General features: G+C 37.3%; 1 protein-coding gene across 2 annotated transcripts in view; it reads left to right on the top strand.

The window, feature by feature from the left end:
• Positions 1-19,831, top strand: part of myo15b (myosin XVB) — a 63,236-nt gene extending 43,405 nt beyond the window's left edge. For both annotated transcript variants that reach the window (XM_047376952.1, XM_047376953.1), the window contains exons 26-43: positions 199-314; positions 824-965; positions 1,114-1,225; positions 1,369-1,711; positions 1,810-1,873; positions 6,359-6,431; positions 6,522-6,598; positions 6,685-6,761; positions 7,153-7,283; positions 7,355-7,449; positions 7,577-7,654; positions 7,755-7,851; positions 13,061-13,209; positions 13,299-13,426; positions 16,727-16,860; positions 16,969-17,102; positions 17,973-18,113; positions 18,711-19,831. In XM_047376952.1, coding sequence (XP_047232908.1) covers positions 199-314; positions 824-965; positions 1,114-1,225; positions 1,369-1,711; positions 1,810-1,873; positions 6,359-6,431; positions 6,522-6,598; positions 6,685-6,761; positions 7,153-7,283; positions 7,355-7,449; positions 7,577-7,654; positions 7,755-7,851; positions 13,061-13,209; positions 13,299-13,426; positions 16,727-16,860; positions 16,969-17,102; positions 17,973-18,113; positions 18,711-18,779 — 2,160 coding nt within the window. In that variant the 3' untranslated portion in view covers positions 18,780-19,831. The remainder of the gene's footprint in view (positions 1-198; positions 315-823; positions 966-1,113; positions 1,226-1,368; positions 1,712-1,809; positions 1,874-6,358; positions 6,432-6,521; positions 6,599-6,684; positions 6,762-7,152; positions 7,284-7,354; positions 7,450-7,576; positions 7,655-7,754; positions 7,852-13,060; positions 13,210-13,298; positions 13,427-16,726; positions 16,861-16,968; positions 17,103-17,972; positions 18,114-18,710) is intronic.
• The last annotated feature ends 67 nt before the right edge of the window (positions 19,832-19,898 follow it).

Raw genomic sequence — 19,898 nt, 5'->3', positions numbered from 1 at the left:
AGCCTATATATATATATATATATATATATATATATATATATATTGTATGACATACTGTATAGTAACCACTGAAAGATATACCTTTTTTGCATGCAGCCTATATATATATATATATATATATATATATATATATATATATATATATTGTATGACATACTGTATAGTAACCACTGAAAGATATACCTTTTTTGCATGCAGCCACACGATGGAGATGCCCAGATTTTGGGCATTTCTCATAGAGGGATTCGTCTATTGAAGGTGGTGAAAGCATCAGGCATCAACTCTAAACATCTCAGACTGCTCAAAGGTTACAGGTATTATTATCCAATAATAGTCTTTATTTGACTATCTACTTTTATATAGCTAATAAATTATTTAAAATATTCTTATTTTACTATCTCTATATTCAGTACTTATGGTGTTAGTATGCATTCCATTTCTACACTGAAACTCAGAATCTTGTCAGGAATGGCCCCTGAAGAAGGAAGAGACAATTTTCAAACCAGCCACAACCTAAAAATCCAGTTTTCCAACCTCACTTCTGTCAGTCTGCCCCAGGGCCACTGTGGCTACAATGTAGCTTACCACTTTTGCTGTGTGAATGGGTGGATGACCGAATGTAGTGTGAAGCGCTTTGGGGTCTCTGGGGACTTGATAAAGCGCTATACAAGTACAGGCCATTTACCATTAATTAACTAGCTTAAAAAGGTGATGAATTATCACATTATCTGGCTCTATTAGTTAAACGTTTCTCTCTAAGTAAAACTTATTAACATACAGTGCCACTTGCCATCATTGTTTCTAACATTTTTTATGAATTTAGTTTTGCAGAGGTGCTTTCTGTTAACCTTCAGGGAGCAGGCAAAGTAAAACTGGAGCTTAAAACTGAAAACTTGGTGCTGCAGTCAACCAGAGCTCCTCAGATCACTGCCATGATTGAAGTTTTCCTGGAGGAACTCATCAAGGTGATTTGTTTGTTGTTTTGTTCATTTTATATTTACTTTTAAAGTGTTATAGTTTCTCTTGGCCAAATCCCCCTTGCATATTATCCTGTGTTGGGTTTTCACCATCTTTATACATCGGTCTCTAACACATTTTCCTTTTTTTCTAAAGGACTCTGGTCATGTGGTTGCTATAAAGAGTTTTGTGACAGATGACAAGACTCTTCTGAGCTTTAGCAAGGGGGATATCATTAAACTGCAGGCGATGGAAATCCTCCAGACAGGTGACATCATAAATTCGGTGCTAGCCATTTTTACTGTACATACAACTTTAGATATACTCAGTATTGTTGATTCTTATTAGCATCTCCTACATATGTAGTTAATATTTTTATATTAACCTACTATTTTCTGAATGTTGCACCAGGTTGGGAATTTGGCACGACTGGAGGGCGTTCTGGTCTTTTTCCACAGGACCTCACCCAGCCATGTGCAGCCCCAGATTACCACTGGATTCACCTAGATCGACGAGATGACAGGAGAAAAAGCATGAGAAATGCTAAGCCCGTCAGTTTGTTCAAGGACCCATCTCCATTTCCCACCAACAAACACATAGCCAACAATCATTCTGTGCAGTCTACTCAGGAGGCCATGAATCCCACTTCAGTACAGGGATCACTCCAGAGATCAGCACAAAGCTCACGACGAGGATCAGACCATGACTTAGAGGTCTTTTCTGCTATGGCTGATTATGCTACAAAGTATTTTAGGTAAGGAAAAATCTGGAAATTATTGGTGTTCATGTTACAGAGTGTGCTTGTTTAACATAGCAAGACAAATTGTGTGTTGCATGACATGGTGCTAAAAGAGTGGGGACAACAGGTGTGCCAGTCACTGGAAGAAATGTTTCAGATGCCGTTCAACACACAGAGGTAAGACCCTAGGAACACTCTGATGTCCCATGTATCATGTTGTCCTAAAAAGTTTACATAGACTAATTGTGGTCATTAATGTGATTCATTTAGGGCCATTTATGTTTTTGAACCATTGTTTTTCCAGGGTGTCATTTAAAATGACAATAAATCAAACATTACAGCTGCTTACTACCAACTGATACCAAAGGTTCTTCACCAAAAATATCCATTTTGTAATAAATATGCACTGATTTATGCAAACTATAATTTGTTTCATGTCAGACACAGCTTTTTAATATTAAGATTGATAAAGACAAATCTCTCTTATATGAAAACTGATGTTTGAGATTTATCAGCAAAACCAGACTTAATTCTGAACCTTAGCCTTACCATGACACCTCTCCACTTGGCCCTTCCTCTGATGTGCTTTTGGTCACAGTGGAAGCCAGTAATTGTCATGTTTTATGAAGGAATCAAATTCAGAAGGTGGTTGTGGTAAAAGTTGAAGTTTTAATAATAAAGAGGAACTTACAAGGTATTCATGGGAAGAACAGGTCACAGAACAAACTGGGGGAAAGAAACAGGCAATCAAGAAAGGCAGTACAACAAACAAACTAGCAAGGAACAAAGAGAACCAGAGAGCATAAATACTGAGGCAGGGGAGGAAAATGACAAATTAACCAGAAGAGCCAATATGGGAAAATGTGAAGCAGATGTAGCAGAGGAAAGGCAGAACAGCTGATGGAGGGAGAATAATTAGCCAGAGCAGAAACAAAAATAGAAGAAAACCCAGGGGAAAATATCTAACAGAGATCTAATAGAAAATAAATAAATGAATAAAGAACACCAAAACAGAAACAAACTGACAAGGAAAACACCTAACAAAATAGAACACGGAGAAATAAACAAGAAGAAACCTCCAGCAAGAAAAAGCAAGACCAGAAAAAATCAAATAAACCACAAAGAAGTATACAGAAAGAAAATACACACACAACAAAGAAATCAAAACCCAAACACCTCAGGACTGTGATGGTAGTCTGCACAGGTAAACTTGGACAGACACCATAAATAGTGAGACACTTAAGGAATGGTCTGCCACACCATATTTAATCTACTTTTTAATGCATAGCAGTCTTAATAGCAAGTAGAACTTCATAATAATAATAATTTCTTTGTATAGCCGTTTACAATAACCAGCAGGTTAACCATAGTGCTTTACAGTGAGTAAAATAAAATATAACATAAAACACAAACAATAAAACAGCATTAGGATAAAAACTAAATAAACAATAGAAAATAGAAAGAAAACATATTTAATGTAAAAAAGATATTAAAAGTTATCTTAGATATGTCTTAAGTCTTGACTTGAAGAGGTCCATGTCAGGGATAGGTCTTAATTCAGCCATGAGTTTATTCCAAAGTCCAGGAGCTGCCACAAAAAACGCTTGATCACCCCAGCGCTTATATTTAGACGTGGGCTCATTCAACAGGTACTGATTTATGGCCCTCATGACTCTGCCATGCACACGAACAGTTAAAAGATCACACAAATACAGTGGAGCCAAATTATTTAGAGCTTCAAAAACAAGCATTAAACGTTAAAAAATCAATCAATTATGAGACAGACAGTAGCAGTAGTAGTCTGTATGGTTAGGTAATCATACGTCAGTTCTGTAGAAATGGGGCAGGAACAAGCAAAATGTAGAGCAGCAGCAAACACCAAATAAAGCAGGCCAGACAGACAATAGGCTAACAGAGTTGTGCAATCTTTCAGCCCACATAATATTTCTGTCTTCCTTTTACCCTTTCGAACAACACTCAGCAAATGCAGGGCTTACTCTGTAGAGTAAGCAATGTTAGAAGAGAATCACTATTCTGTTGGGCTCTGCTGGGAAATCTTGCTGTGGAAGTTTTTTATTAGAGCATAATATCAAGTCAGTTGAACTTCTTAAATATCAATCTGGTCACACGTCCCAAAAAATTATCTATAAACCAAAGGAAAAACGAATAACACTAAAATATATAGAGAAAAAAAGACAAAAAAGACCTAGAACCTTAAACACAAAGTAATGAACCAATATGGAAAGACCTTAATGAAAATAATCCCAAAAAAAACTAATTATCCAAATATAAACAGGTGAGAACCAAAAACACAAAGACATGCAGATCATGACAGCTTGCTGATAGGCTAGATGTTGTATGCCAGGGGTATCCATCTCCAGACCTCGAGAGCTACTGTCCGGAAGCTGTAGGACAGTAATATCATTTCTTCCCTTTCACAAATTGTTTTACACAGCTAGAGGAGTCCTACTTAATCTGGTAAAATAGTCTAGTGTTGTATAAAAAGACACTTTGTCAAGCTAGAACAGCTTATTTCTCCTCATCATTAATTGAGAAGAAAAATAATAATCCTCGGTTTCTTTTTAGTACAGCTGCTAAAACTTACAGAGCCACAGCTCTGTTGAGCCATCCATTCCCTTAGCTCTCAGCAGTCATGACTTTATGGGATTCTTTATAAATAAAACTTATTCTATTAAAAACAAACCTTCTGAACATGATTACTTGATCCTCAGTAAGTGAGATAGCATTGGAGGTAAATGTAGAACCTGATCTGTGTTTGGACTGTTCTGATCCAGTTAAGCTTTCTAAGCTATCAAAAATATTAGCTTCATCTAAACCTCCAACTTGTTTGTTACACCCAATCCCAATCAGATTATTTCAGGAAGGATTCCCTTCGATTTCCACCCCCATTTTAGATGTGATTAATCTATCCTTACCCTTTCGTTCTTATCTAAAATACTTGAGAAAATAGTCGCTAATTAAATGTGTGAGCATTTACACTGTCATCATCTGTTTGAAGAGTTTTTAGTCAAGTTTCAGAGCTCATCATAGCACAGAAACAGCACTGGTGAAAGTCACTAATGATATTCTCATGGCTTCAGATAATGGACTTGTATCTGTATTTGTTTTTTTACATCTCAGTGCTGCATTTGACAAAGTTGATCACAATATTCTCTTAGAAAGGCTGGAATATGCTGTAGGGATCGAGGGAACAGCTCTAGTCTGGCTTGAATCTTGTTTGTCTGACAGATTCCAGTTTGTTCATGTAAATGATAAATCTTCAAACTCCAATATTACTTGTGGAGTAACACAGTGTTCAGTGCTTGGGTCAGTTCTCTTTATCATATATATACGCTTCAATGGGTAAAATTAACAGGCAGCATGGGATAAATGTCCACTGTTATGCTGATGATACTCAGCTTTATTTATCCATAAATCCCGATGTTAGTTAGACTACTAAACTACCAGTTAGATAGACTACTGGTATGTCTCGAAGACATTAAAAACCTGGATGACTTTAGATTTTCCTCTTCTAAATTCAGACAAGACAGAAGTTGTCATTTTAGGACCAACAACATTGAAAGATAAACTGCTTAGTCAATCAATTAATGTGGATGACATTAAATTGGCCTCAGGTTATAAATAAAAAAAATCTTTGTTATTTTTGACGAGAACAGGCCACCTAAATCCCATATTCAACATGTTTCTAGGATTTCCTTCCTCCTTCCACCTCCAGAATATTGCCAAAATTAGAAGTGATTAGAAGTGATGCTAAAAAAAACTAGTCCATGCATTTGCTACTTCAAGGCTATTACAATTCTTCACAATCAGGATGTCAACAAAATGTAATAAAAAGCCTTCAGCTTAATTATTAAAAATTAATGTGAATTTGTGAATTTTGTGTTATTCATATTTGCTTTAAATTTCCTGCACTGGAGGGAGATACTCCAGGACACCACCTGTCATCTTATAGAAAGCTTGCAAAAATAATTTGTCTAACCTTGTGTTCAATAATAGGTTAAAAAAAAATTTCCTTTTAGTACTTTATAATATGGGCTGCACGGTGGTGCAGTTGGTAGCACTGTTGCCTTGCAGCAAGAAGGTCCTGGGTTCAATTCCCGACCAGGGGTCTTTCTGCATGGAGTTTGCATGTTCTCCCTGTGAATGCGTGGGTTCTCACCGGGTACTCCAGCTTCCTCCCACAGTCCAAAGACATGCCTGTTAGGTTAATTGGTAACTCTAAATTGCCCTTAGGGGTATGAATGAGTGTGTGCATGGTTGTTTGTGTGTTGCCCTGCGATGGACTGGCGACCTGTCCAGGGTGTACCCTGCCTCTTGCCCATAGACTGCTGGAGATAGGCACCAGCTCCCCCACGACCCACTATGGAATAAGCGGTAGAAAATGACTGACTGACTGACTTTATAATATTGCAGATAAATAAGGATAAATAGATGTAGTGTTATACACTCAAGACCAAAAGGCTATAGGATGTCTTTAAAGAATTGTGTGCTTAAAACAGACTTTAAAGTCACATTCAACAGATGTCATTGGAAAAGATCCAAAACGTACCTGTACATATTTGAATTTTATGCTTGATTTGAAAGTTTGGTGTCTATTGAAATTCTGAAAGCAAAATCTGACTGTATTTTTTTTTTATCAAGGTCCCCATCCAGGAGTCACTCATTCTCTACAATGATTCTGAAATCAGTGATTTGGCTGTTAAGTGCTTCAACAGTGAGTTCATCAATACTATTTTACAGAAACATGTCCTAATATTACGCTTTTGGATCTGAATTTTATTTACCTAATTATCTGTATTTACAGAACTGATGCAGTTTATGGGCGAAATCCAGCCAGAGAATAAAACTACCCAAGCAGATTGTCTGAATCATATCCTGCTGGTCAGGGCTTATTTTCAGAGTTTGACTTTGATGTTGCCAGATGTTGCATTGACTGGTATTATTTTAACTAGAGTTTCTCATCTTAGTTAGGGCAGGAAAAGGAAATACTTAGAGATGAAATCTACTGCCAAGTCATCAAGCAATCAACCAACAACTCCATAAGGTGAGTATTTAATATTCATTAGAGATTCATTTTAATTGGATGTTATTACTAAAAACCCTATTATGTAGGTTGTTACCAAAAGTGTTGTATCTCCTGAAGTTTATTAAATGACAAATACCACTAAAGCAAAACAATACTTACCAGATCTATTTTACGTAATTTATTGAATATCTCAAAGCCTGATTATGGATGCTCAGATAATATGCTAAATATGCTAACTTTACTGACACTGTAAAATGAGGAAAATAAATGTACAACAGCATTAATACAAGAAGGACAAAAATCTTAAAAGGGTAATTGAATATGGAACATATTGAAACCCACTGCTCTCATTTTTAGATAAATAAATCAGTCCTTTTGCATATACTTCTCTATGGTACCATTTCTGCAGATCAAGCTGTACCTTTGGATGGCGGATGCTTAACCTCATAACTGGTTTCTTCCCTTGCTCTGATATCCTGCACCCCTATGTCATGCACCACCTGCAAGAGATCTCTCAGGACAACAATCACCCATACCAAGGTACAACAAAGAAAAGGCTATTTCTGAAATGTGGTTTGTTTTTTATGCTTTTTTAACTGTATTTACATCAGAGATGGCAACTGTATGTATGGATAACCTCCAACGTTCTATGATTTTTGGCGGTCGACGCAACATCCCCTCACAAGTTGAGATGGAGGCTCTTCTAGTAAGTTGAGTTACACATTTAGACAGATATAATCTGCTAATTGAAAAAGTGCTTTTATTTTGTTTGTAACTTTTCTCAGTTATTCCATTTGAATCTCTATAATTTGTGTTTTTGTTTTGTTTTTTAGACTGGCAAAACTTCTCAACGTATGATTATCCAGTTGCCAGGAGGAGCAGAGTTTCCTGTCAAGATCCGCAGCTTCAGTGTATGATTTGTTTTTAATACAAAAAACTTTGAAAATTAAATTAGCTAACTAATTGTTTTTGTAAATTTTCCCACGTTTTAACTATTTAAACTTTATCTAGGTGGTAGTAGATGTGGTGACAGAGTTGTGTGGAAACATGGGAATAGTGGAGTTCGCAGAGGTCAAGGAGTTTTCCATCCTTGCCAAAAGACTTCAAGGTAACTGTTGACTGTACAAAAGGCAGATACAGGCACTGTACTAGTTTGTTGGCTGATATTTAAAAGCTATGAGTTTAGCATTTGATTGTACTTGACTTAACAAACAGAAAGTGTTTCTGAATCAGATGTAGGAGTGGTAACAGAGTTAACCTCTGGTTTGATGAGGTCAATCTATACCTCAAGTAAACTGTTATTAATCTGGATGCCAGTTGTTGAACTTAGATTTTAGTGTAATGTAGTGTTGTTCTTAGGCAGTAGTGTTATTATGTGGTTTGACAGTTTCTTTCTGCATGTCCAGCCCAAAAGTAATGTTTTGAATATGATCTCAAATGGGTGCTAATTACTTTTTCATTGAATCAGAATCAGCTTTATTGCCAAGTTCGTACATACAAACAAGGAATTTGACTCCGGTACACTTTGCTCTCTGGTTTTTGTTTTTTGCGTTAAAGAATATACATATATACAATATACAAATATACACATAAATAAATAAAAAGGTGCATTTGCGACATCTGTATGCTGTTGTTCTGTACTCTATTGAATGTTCAACAGAGAAACAACTTGGGGGAAGAAACTGTCTCTGTGGCGGCTGGTTTTAGTGAACAGTGCTCTGTAGCGGCGGCCTGAAGGTAAAGCTCTGAACAGTTTATGTGCAGGGTGTGTGGGGTCTGCAGAGATTTTAGCAGCTCTTTTCCTGACCCTAGACCTGTATAAGTCCTGGATGGAGGGAAGGTCAGCCCTGATTATTCTCTCTGCATTCCTGATTATTCGTTGCAGTCTGGACCTGTCCTGTTTTGTGGATGAGCCAAACCACACTGAGATGGATGAAGACAGGACAGACTGAATGATGGCAGTGTAGAAGATGACCAGCAGCTCCTGTGGAAGGTTGAACCTCTTGAGTTGCCTCAGGAAGTACAGTCTCTGCTGGGCCTTCTTTCGAACAGTGTCTATGTGTGAGGACCATCTCAGGTCCTCAGAGATGGTGGTTCCTAAGAACCTGAAGTGGTCCACAGCCGATACAGTGTTGTTGAGGATGGTGAGGGGGGTGTATGGGGGTGGTGTTCTTCGAACGTCCACCACCATTTCCACAGTCTTGAGTGGGTTGAGTTCAAGGTAGTTCTGACCGCACCAGTGTATCAGCCGATCCACCTGCTGTCTGTATGCAGACTCATCACCGTCCTGGATCAGTCCAATGACAGTGATGTCATCTGCAAACTTCAGGAGTTTCACGGACGAGTCCGATAAGGTGCAGTCATTTGAGCTGTGTGAGCTTCTGGTGGAGGATGTCTGGTATGATGGTGTTGAAGGCCGAGCTGAAGTCTACAAACAGGATCCTGGCGTACGTCCCTGGGTGGTTGAGGTGTTGCAGGATGAAGTGTAGACCTAAGTTAACAGCATCATCTGCCGACCTGTTTGCTCGGTAAGCAAACTGCAGGGGGTCCAGCAGGGGGTCTGTGATGTCTTTCAGGTGCTTCAACACCAGCTGCTCAAAGGACTTCATGACCACAGACGTCAGGGCTACAGGCCTGTAGTCATTTAATCCTACGATGGTGGGTTTCTTGGGCACCGGGATGATGGTGGATCGTTTGAGGCAGGAGGGGACCTCACATTTCTCCAGTGACTTGTTGAAGATCCTTGTGAAGATCAGAGCGAGTTGATTTGCACAGGCTTTCAGGCATGATGGGGAGACGTTATCAGGTCCTCCAGCTTTCTTAAAGTGTTTGACACTTACACCACTATAAATATGGAGGTCTAGATGTGCATGTCTCCCTTGCTGTGCTGACCTCTACATGAACAGCTAAAAAGAAATTAGAGTATTGTGAAAAAATTCAATATTTTTTGTCTCTCATTTCAGAAAGTGAAACTCATATTATTTAGATTCATTACGCATGGAGTAAAATATTTCAAGCCTTTATTTCTTGTAATTCTCATGATTTTTGCTTTACACATAAAGAAAACTCAAAATTAAGTGTCTCAGAAAATTACAATTTTGTGAATAAATTATAGCATATTCATAGAACGTTGAGTGGAAGGAAAAAGTGTGGTAGGAAAAGGTGCACCAGCAACAGGGATAGTTGCTGCCTTGCGAGGATTGTAAAGCAAAGTCTATTCAAGAATCTGAGGGAGCTTTACAAGGAGTGGAATAACGCTGAAGTTGGCACATGGGCTACAAATGTCGCATTCCTAGTGTCAAGCCACTCCTGAACCAGAGACAACATCAGAAGCATCACCTGGGCTAAGGAGAAAAAGAACTGGACTGTTGTTCAATGGTCCAAAGTCCTCTTTTTAGGTGAAAGTAAAGTTTGCATGACATTTGGAAACCAAGGTCCAAGAGTGTCCAGGAATAGTTGAGAAGCACAGAAACAACAGTGCTTGAAGTCCAGTGTGAGGTTTCCACAGTAACTGATGATTTGGGGTTAAAGTTGTCAAAATAATCGTAATTTTGATATAATCAAAGTAAAGTGAGTATAGATACTCATTTGCATCAAAATGAGTCCATTTCTATAACAATGACAACACTGTTCTATGCGGTATTTCAAGCACACAAACACTGTTGAAACATTACATCTTATAAACACTGATTAGCATCAAGTGTTATGATTGACTATATGTTACATAGAAAATACAGAACTGCTAAAAAAAAGTCACAGTTAGCTTCACAGACACAGACAGTGCAATTGCAGTCTTCTGTTGGTCTGAGTCGAGATGCGGTTGGCAGCTGCGAAGTATCCAACCACACAACGCTCCATTCTCCTGCTGTATGAATTAATGCAGAAAAATCTTAATCAGCTGACAGCTTGATTGGCTACTACATAGTGAAGCAACGAAACAAGTCAGTGTGCGCCCCCCTCTATTAGGTGCTACAAAGTCAAGTTATGCCTTGTCGGAAAGGGGGGGATCTTTAGTTTCTATTGATGCCGAACAGTAGGGGTTGCTGCAAAAAAGAAAAATAGGGTTTTATGTTGCGTTTTGTTCACAGAGTCAGCCATGTCTGAAGCTAAACCGAAAGTATTTGTAAAAAACGATATAGCTTCCTCTTGTGGAGGATTTCGGAAAAAAAAAAAGACAGCTGCGTCTGGTGTGATTTTAGAGGCAGAAAAAAACTGCGTTTCTCAGCTGGACCCACTGGTGGGTCCAGCTGAGAGTATAAGTTACTCCTGCCTCTTTAACAATAACAGCATGTGTAATAATAATGTAATAAAAATAAATGTAGTTTGTTTTTTGTTCCATATCATGTAAGGAAGAGTTAAATACTCTAGAAATGGACACAGCTGTAGTTACACTTAATGGACACCAGACGTAGGTAGGGGGTCTTCTACTGCTGTAGGAATTCGATTGCTATGGTTACCCAAACTAGCTCACATTGACCCTGGTTCTGCTGGAGGTTTCTTCCTGTTGAGAGTTTTTCTTTCCACTGTCGCTACATGCATGTTCAGTATGAGGGATTGCTACATGCTCATCTAGGAGGATGAATGCTGCAAGTCACTGACTCGATGTAATCTGCTGGGTTTCCTTAGAATTTTTTTTTTTACCAATTTGAATAATAAATTGAATCTGACTCCACTGTTTGATAGTTAGGATTATTTGCAGTGTATGTACCTAGCTTCAAATCTGTATCATTCAATAGAATAGACTTTGTAAAGTGCCTTGAGACAACATGGGTTGAGAAGTGGTGCTATATAAATAAAGCAGAGTTTAATTGAATTATGAAAAATTATAATTAAAAATCAAAATTAATTAATAATTTCCAACCAAAATTGTTCCTCAGAAATAGATATTAGACATACACCATGGGGTTGTTATTATCAGGCTAACATCACTTTATAGGTACAATTACCTAACTGTCATTATTTAATAATTATTTAACCAAAACCATGCTAAATGTAACTGTGTTATTAACCATTTTACCAAAAGGGATGAAACAAGCACTAACCTTGGTCAACAGAAAATCACTTTTACACAAAAGCACAAACACCTTCTCTTTATCTATGTAAAAATATATTAAACAAAATAGGTCCCTATCACACCAGACTATTCAGCCCAACAACTATTCAGTCCTAACTAGACATCTGCTAATCTACTGAAAGGGTAAATTAACAATCAAGAATTAAAATGCAAAATCCATTTGTTTGTAAAGAATTCACAATGAGTATTAATGGAGAGCAAACCAGCAATTTATGGAAGAAAGTGTGAGTAAATCAAAGCTTTGGGTTAACTTGGAATATGAAACAAAAACAAAATCGCGATGAGTCTTTATTCCCATTGATGAAGTGTTCAGATCAGCAGCTGTGAGCTTAGTTCTTAGATGTCATGGGGAGCTGATTCAAACAAAGGGTCATAAAACTTCATTCAGGAACCAGCTGCACAAAAATTATGATACAAGCTCAGATTGCAGATTTACTTCAGATAACTTCAATAATCCAACCTTAATAGCACAGTAAAAGCACCATCATTCAATAAACTTTGCATACTCGCCCACAGTTTAACACCTTCAGTCAGCACTCAAACACAGCACAGCATCAGCATTCAATAAATGCCTTGCATGAAATATACAGTTAAACACATTGAATTAAAAAGTGGTGATCCTAGATTGCCTTACCTCTAACGTACTTTATCCTGCGCAGACTATTAGAAAAGTAACAAAAGAAACTAATTTACTTGGTCGTTGTTTTCTCAGGGGGGATCATAGGATCCAACATCTATAAGGTTTAATTTGTTGATGGATCCACTGTTGCCAGAAATAACAACTTTAACTATTCTGTAAACATCTTCCACATGGTTTAGAGTTACATGAGAAAACCAGAATTACAGCCTCCGCTCTAATTAATCCCAAAGGTGTTCAAGAAGGTTGAGGTCAGGACTCAGTCCAGGCCAGTCAACTTTCTCCACACTAAATCTTACACACTTGCAACCATAAACTTAAAGTAAACATAAACCTTGAATTTTTTATCTATTCACTAATGCTAGACTGATTCAGACTCATAACTAATGTTACAGCTATAACTCAAAACTTTTTTATTTTAATAGGACAATTTTGATTAGATAGAACTGTATTATACAGCCCTGCAGACAGTATTGGCCTGATCTTTCAAGATTTATATAATCAATGATACAGTTGTTCCTGAACTACAAAAAAAATCTAGATAGGTGACAGATAGTTGACAGAATCGGGTTTCTGTCTCCATTAAACTTTGGTCTCCTGTGTCAGATGGGATGGTGCGTCCCCTACATCCTGAGGAGTACTTGTTTGACTTCTTACTGGATGATGGCTCCATCTTCTTGTCCTTCTGGAGAGTCCTCTGGGAAAAGCCCCTTTTCTTCAGAAATGACCTCTTTGTGGATTTTCACTATCAGCAGGTAAGAGGACACTTCACTTCAGCCTCGGCAAAAAATACACTCATTTTGATTAAACAATTCTTCATCTTTTACTGTCTTTGTGTTTTTAGCTTCTAGAGGAATACCTTCATGGTAAGATAATTATTCCTCATGCTGGAGGGACCTCATCAGTTCAGCAGATTGCAGAATTGGCTGCCCTGCAGCATTTGGCTCAGGGTTTGAAGGACCAGCCATCACTGTGAGTCGAATAAATTGAGACAATTATAATTTCAAAGATATGTGTACATTTTTGGGAACAGTTCTAATCAGACACTATTAATAATTACATCTTGTCAAATCAGTCTACAGTATAGCGTAAAGCTTTCCATAAACCAACATTTGTAATCAACAACAATGTATGAACTTACTGAGTAAATCTTCTGTCCAAAATCTAAAATGTAAACTATTCGATAATCTATAAGGCAGATAAAACTGTCTGTCAAGCTTAATATTTTCCTGTGATTTTTTGGTCAGTAATCACATTTGTAGAGCAACTCTATATGACCAAAGATTTAAGTGCAGTATGCAATTATAGACCGCAAAGTTGCATTAAGATGGATAACATTAATGCTGCTTTATCAAACAAAGAGTATTACATTTTTCCATTATATTATTACATGATTTCCATTATCAACTGTTAAAGTGGAACTAAACCCCATTTAAAAGAACAACTCCGCCCCCAGACAAACTTTGAAAAATGCCACCAAAGTGGGCAGTGCCAAGTGTAAAGATGAGGTGATTTCACACCAAATATGATTCTTGCATCAGAAGCTCCACAGAACTAAACTTCACAGGTGATTGTTACAGCAGAGACCCAAAGTTTATAAGCTAAAGCGAAAAAATATCCATGGTGGAATGTGAGCAAGACAAAAAGGCTGAAAATGTGTTAGTGTTGCGGTGCTATGCCAGCATGCTTTCAATCCAAACAGTTTTTAGTTTGTTGTCTTGTGGATCAGACCAAAGGGTTAGGTGTTACAAAAAATACTCCACATGTAGAGAAGAGGTGTGCAGGTGGTCATTTTAATTTTTCTGACTTTGCACCCGTGCTGGTTCGGCTGGGATTGAGATATTATGGGTTTCTGTCGGCATTGCAGAAAACCCCAGCAAGCGCCCGCCCACCTTGGTGTGGTGTTGTTTGTATTGGGCCTCAGATATTGTAGTGGGTTCCTTCTGAGTTTGAGCTGCCATGGTTGGCTGGTGCCTGCATGATGGGTTTAGGGTCTTTCAGGCGATCTCTCCTGTTCAGTGCTTGAGGATCTTGTTGTCTGGGGCTTTGGGTAAATATACTAAAAAAGGTTATAAATAGGCAACAACAACAAAATACACATATTAACGCATCCATACATAAATAATCCAAGTGGTTATACAAACACAAGTTCTTCTTCCTTTTATTTAAGTTAATTAAAATTGTGCATGCTTTTGGATGGAATATCTTGAGATATCCTTTTTGTGGACCAAAATGGCCCAGGCACATTTGAAGATGCATAGTTTTTACCAGTCTCTTTGTGTACAGTTCACTCCATGGCCCCATTTCTGGGTCACAACATTCAAAAAAAAAGTTTGTGCCCGCAGTTCCGCTGATTTTGCACACGCAATTCGGTTACCACCACGTTTGTAGATCAGCTTTGCTGACGCAAACAGGTTTGCACACTGTTTTGTACATCCAAATCTTTTGAAGATCAGGCCCTAAATACCTAATGCCTGGTTCACATGGCACCGATAATTAGCCAATCTCGCCCTTTCCGACAATCTAAAGGACGCCCTGATTATTGTGATGGCTAAAGATAATCTTATGAGATATTAATCCTGTGTATAGGATAGTCAAACTAAAGTTTTCTTTAATATAATCTACCTTTCAAACAAACCATCATAAAAAGTTAAAAACAACATATCCAGATTGGAAACATCAAAATCGAACACTAAAAATCTAAATTTCCAGTGGTAAGAAAAGTCAATAAATAGGCTCCCAAAGTGAGATAACTTTGGTCAGCATGTATCACAAGGTAGGACAGGATGACAATAAGGTATTTTGTGAGAACAGCTGATTCCAACACGTGAGCATTTATATATATGACCAAACCCTTAGAGTATAACCATGCTAATTGTATTTTTTACTAGACTTATTTATTCTAATGCAGCACTCATACTGGATGGTGATCATCTATATACAATAAATTAGGTATACATACCCTATCAGAAACCGTTTTTCTTTTTTGGTGAAATGAAAATAATTTTGTCTATAAAATAATTGTGTTTTGTGTCAATTAAGTTCAACACCTGGGACATTGATCTGGTCAATTACGTAGCAAAGGACGATTGTAAATCAGTTTCAGTAGCTTTGGTGAAATCAGTGAAACAGTTACACTAGAGGGCCAACAGACAAACCGCCACAACAGAAATGGTTTTTCCCTGTCTTTTTTGTCAGTTGGCGGTTTGGCACCAGTTTTGCAAAGGTCAGCACTATTACGTCTAGCATGAGGTGATGCCTGGACCCCATAGAGATTACACAGGTAGTCCTGCTCCTCCAGGATTGTTCAATTGGTTCCAGTCCCAGAACATCTGCTGTTTCTCCCAGCACACTCTTGTGAGCATGGATGAAATTCCAGCAGACAGGCACTTACTCTAGGAGAGCTGGACTGAACCTTGCAAGGTCCTTAACCCATCATAAACAAAGACACCAGGGCAGGTGAAAATTCTATGAATACAAGAAATGGAGAGAAAACACAAATTTAAGCTAACAGCAGATATTGAAAATATGAAATGCAAAAGGAGAAAGAAGAGGAGTAAGGCAAAAGTGTTTAGTATGTCCTCTATGATCCTAAGCCTGTAGCAGCATGACTACAGAGATAACTGAGGATAACCTAAGCCACTCTTCGATCTAAACCAGATTTGTGTTTTCCTGATCCATACAACATCTTGGAGCCTTGTAGGTGAATACTGAATGGAGGACACAGCAGTTGCAGTTTGCAATAAAGGTTTATTGGCTGAATTATGTAGACCAGGTATTCCAGCTTTAATATGTCATATATAAAATATTAAAGCTGCAAGCCGCATTGGCAGCCCTTGCAGCAAAGTGCTGCTTCGGCTTGTGTGGACCTTTGATGATGTCAGCATATGATGTCGGGCATCCAAAGGGAATACGTCATACCAAGTCTGGTCTTATTCAGCTTTTCTATGCAAAATTATAGCTGTGTGAATTGTTTGACAAGTGGGTAAAGTTCGTGGTCTAGCAACACGCCCTAAACATTTTCAGAAACTCAAGGTTTTGAAAACTATGAAGCCAATAGCTCAAAATCCCTGGGAGGAGTTTGTGAAAGTAAGACATGTATGTTTTACTTTCACAGACAATTTTGAGCAAAAAAAAATAAAAATAAATCTTGCGATTACAAAAGGCCTTTGCAGCACTTCACTGCTTGGGTCTAATTAGTGGTTGCAGCCTGTGTTGTTGTGGCCGGTGAGTGTATATATACATACTGTTTCTAAACAATTTCTTTCCAAGGCCGGAGGTAAAACAGTACCTACCCCCACAAGACGGGCTCGCCAGTAAAGCTCAGGAAATCCGGTCCGTTTGCCATAATCAGGTAGATGCCATGCAGTCTCTCAGTCCAAAAGATGCCAAAATACGGTTCATTGGTGAGGAGAAACCTTTCTTTTTATCCATATTTTCTATAGTTTCCATAAATGGAATAATGATGTTATTTATATGAATGCAATAATCATGCTAATTATATTGTATCTCAGAGTTTCTTAGAAACCTCCCTCTGTTTGGCTCCAATACTTTCTTGGTCCAGAAAGTTAGCCAACGTGGCTGTCCTTCGCCCTGCTTAGTCTGCCTTAACACGGAGGGAGTTCTTTTCCTTCATCCTAAAACACAGGTATTCATTCTTATATAAATTCAGCTCTCCTCATACTATTAAAACTATAAAATTGTTACCTGTTTCATAGTCATTTCTTTTCTATGCACATGGAGAAATATATTTCTTTATTTATTTCAGTATGAAATGGTCCCCAGCAAGAGATTTCTGCTGTCACCTTAGCTCTCATCCCCTCCTCCCTGACATATGCAACACCACACAATAGGGTTTTGGGGTGCAGGGTGATTGACCTTGCCGGAATTACATAAGAAAAACAATTTAAAAACACATCATCTACTTGTACTAATGGGAGATAAAAGGGGTTTCAGCTACCTTCGTCTACTTACCATTCAAACAATTCAAGCTTTAAGAGCTGAAAGACTTACAGGATTTTCTGAACACCGTGTGAAAAGTCTGCTTGGCTTTCTGGATTATCTATCTAGTTCTGAAAGGATAAGGAAGAGAGAAAAAATAATGAATGCATAGTTTATCCAGTGACTTGGAATCTTGCTGTAGAAAGTGATATTAGCAATCCAACCTGGTTAACAGAAGGTTTCAGACGCTCTTATCCAGTCACGCGCTGGCAGTATGCTCCATAATCAAACCACCATCTATCTCTTAAAGCTGGAAAGTGTCAACACAATCTTTCAGTTTGCCCTGGTGGTTGTTCCACAGAGGGCCACCCTTAGACTTTCGCTGCTCAGGCTTAGACTGATGCCAACAACAGAGGAGGATGAAAGGAGATTAATGTCACATCTTGGGGGTCTCTTTTTTAAAGTCAGACATAGTTTCCATTTCAGCACATGTTTTTCAGATGAATCTCTGACTCACAAACAGTCAGTATTTAATCCTGTTGTTCTCTCTGATAATTGTTGTCTCTGTTTGCTGCAGGAGCAAGTGTTTAACATCGCCCTTGAACAAATTCAGTCTATGCGCACAATCCGCCCTAAGAAAGAAGGCAAAGTTCCATCAATAGAAATTCACTTTGGCAATGCTGGCAAACCCCAAAACATCCTGCTTCATCTCAAGGAGGTAAAAACTATTTTAGACCCTGCTTTGAATATCAGTTTTTTAACAACATATTTTGTTTGATACCTTTTGTCTTTCAGTGGTTTTAAATAACATGTCATGAGACTTGCAGTGACTTAACCTTTGTGATTTTACTGTTTTAGTGAGTTTGATTTATCACTGCTAACCAGTGAAGCTATGACTAAACCCACACAGCATGTATGTTAAATAAATTATTAAATTGTCCCCTTCTATTTTAACTTTTACAAAGAAAACAAAAGAAGTGTTACTACAGCTTCTTGCATTTTTCATTTCACATCTAGGTGGAATGATTAGCCTTTATTCCCCTAATTGTCAATAATAGACATTTTCTTTTTTGTATTATAAACTAGAGTTAAGGCAGTATGTTTAAGAAGAAGAGTAAAATGATTTAAGCATACATTTTATATGCTTGTTTTAAAAGTGGCATCACTGACTGATATGGTATTAAATGTCTTTCAGTTGAGAGAAGAGTATGGTATTATTGATAAATATAAAGTCAAGATAATACAGACTGGTATTCAACAATAGTCACAAGATTTGTTCATTCTTGACTAACTTATTTGTTGATGTTTCTTTCAGGCTAAAGAACTGTGCCACATGCTTGCTTTGACAATAGAAGAGCTGACCCAACCATCACTCACTAGTTAAGAATCAGATCACCAGTCGATACCATGTTCAGATTAATGGCTTACATTAGCAGCAACGGTTGCTGATCATTTTTGTATATTTTTGTTTGTGTAATTCATTGTACAGTTTCTTCAGTGCTTAAACAGGCTAAAAACAAATGTGCAAAAATCTTGCTGATCTTCTTCCTAGCATTACAAAAGAGCAATTAAGAGCTAACAAATTAAGCACACTTATCACAGAGAACACCATGGATTCTTGAAGGAGACATATTAGACAAATCATTGCGTGAATTAATCATGCCTAATATTCATGAATTTCAATTATTTAACATATTATTTGAATGTTGCAATGCATTATTAATGATTTTAACTTGATGCTTGCTGCTGTCATTTAGTGTAATTTTTAAACAAAGAAACATGATCATTTATTTATTGTTTTTGTATTTTCTGTGACCTACTTCGATCCATTAGGAGGTTATTCATGATTCTAATTGTATGAGATAAGAAAAAATCAAGTTAAGAAAAACTTACTTTTTGGAGATTTTTTAAACATTAACTGTATTTTGTTTTTCACAAATTGACAATGATTGCGTAGCCAATTTTTGACCCTTCTTTTTCAGAAGAGGTTACTATATAGATCAATTTAGGCAAAAACACAATTTCCAAAAATGGTAAATCTTCTTTTTGCTGATAATGTTTTTAGAAATATAACATTAGGAATATAATTTGATCAAGAAAAAAGGTCAATGCTTTGTATTATAGTTATCTAATTATAGTAGGATTAAATAGCAAATACTCTGTAAATTACAATATATACCTAAGAAATATTACTAGTCTACCTTGGTAATTATGATGAAGTCAATGTTTAACGCTTCACAAATAACTCTTAGTTTACCAATGGATTGCACAGTAAATGTTTGTAGGTTTGAGGAAACAGAAACAGTTTGAATTGTTTCTTTGATTTTAAAAGGTTATAAGCATATAACTCACAATCTGTTCAGAAAATATAAACTGTGCTGTTTTTACCATGTAATTCACAATAACTCTGTTTTACATAAAGGTACTATAGAAAACTTCCAGGCTCAAGTCTTATCATTTAAATTAAAGTTTATTTAACCACCCTCATTGACAAGAAAAACAT

Source organism: Girardinichthys multiradiatus, chromosome 10 (assembly GCF_021462225.1).
Source record: "Girardinichthys multiradiatus isolate DD_20200921_A chromosome 10, DD_fGirMul_XY1, whole genome shotgun sequence".
Classification (NCBI taxonomy): domain Eukaryota; kingdom Metazoa; phylum Chordata; class Actinopteri; order Cyprinodontiformes; family Goodeidae; genus Girardinichthys; species Girardinichthys multiradiatus.
This window is presented reverse-complemented; position numbering and strand designations above follow the sequence as displayed.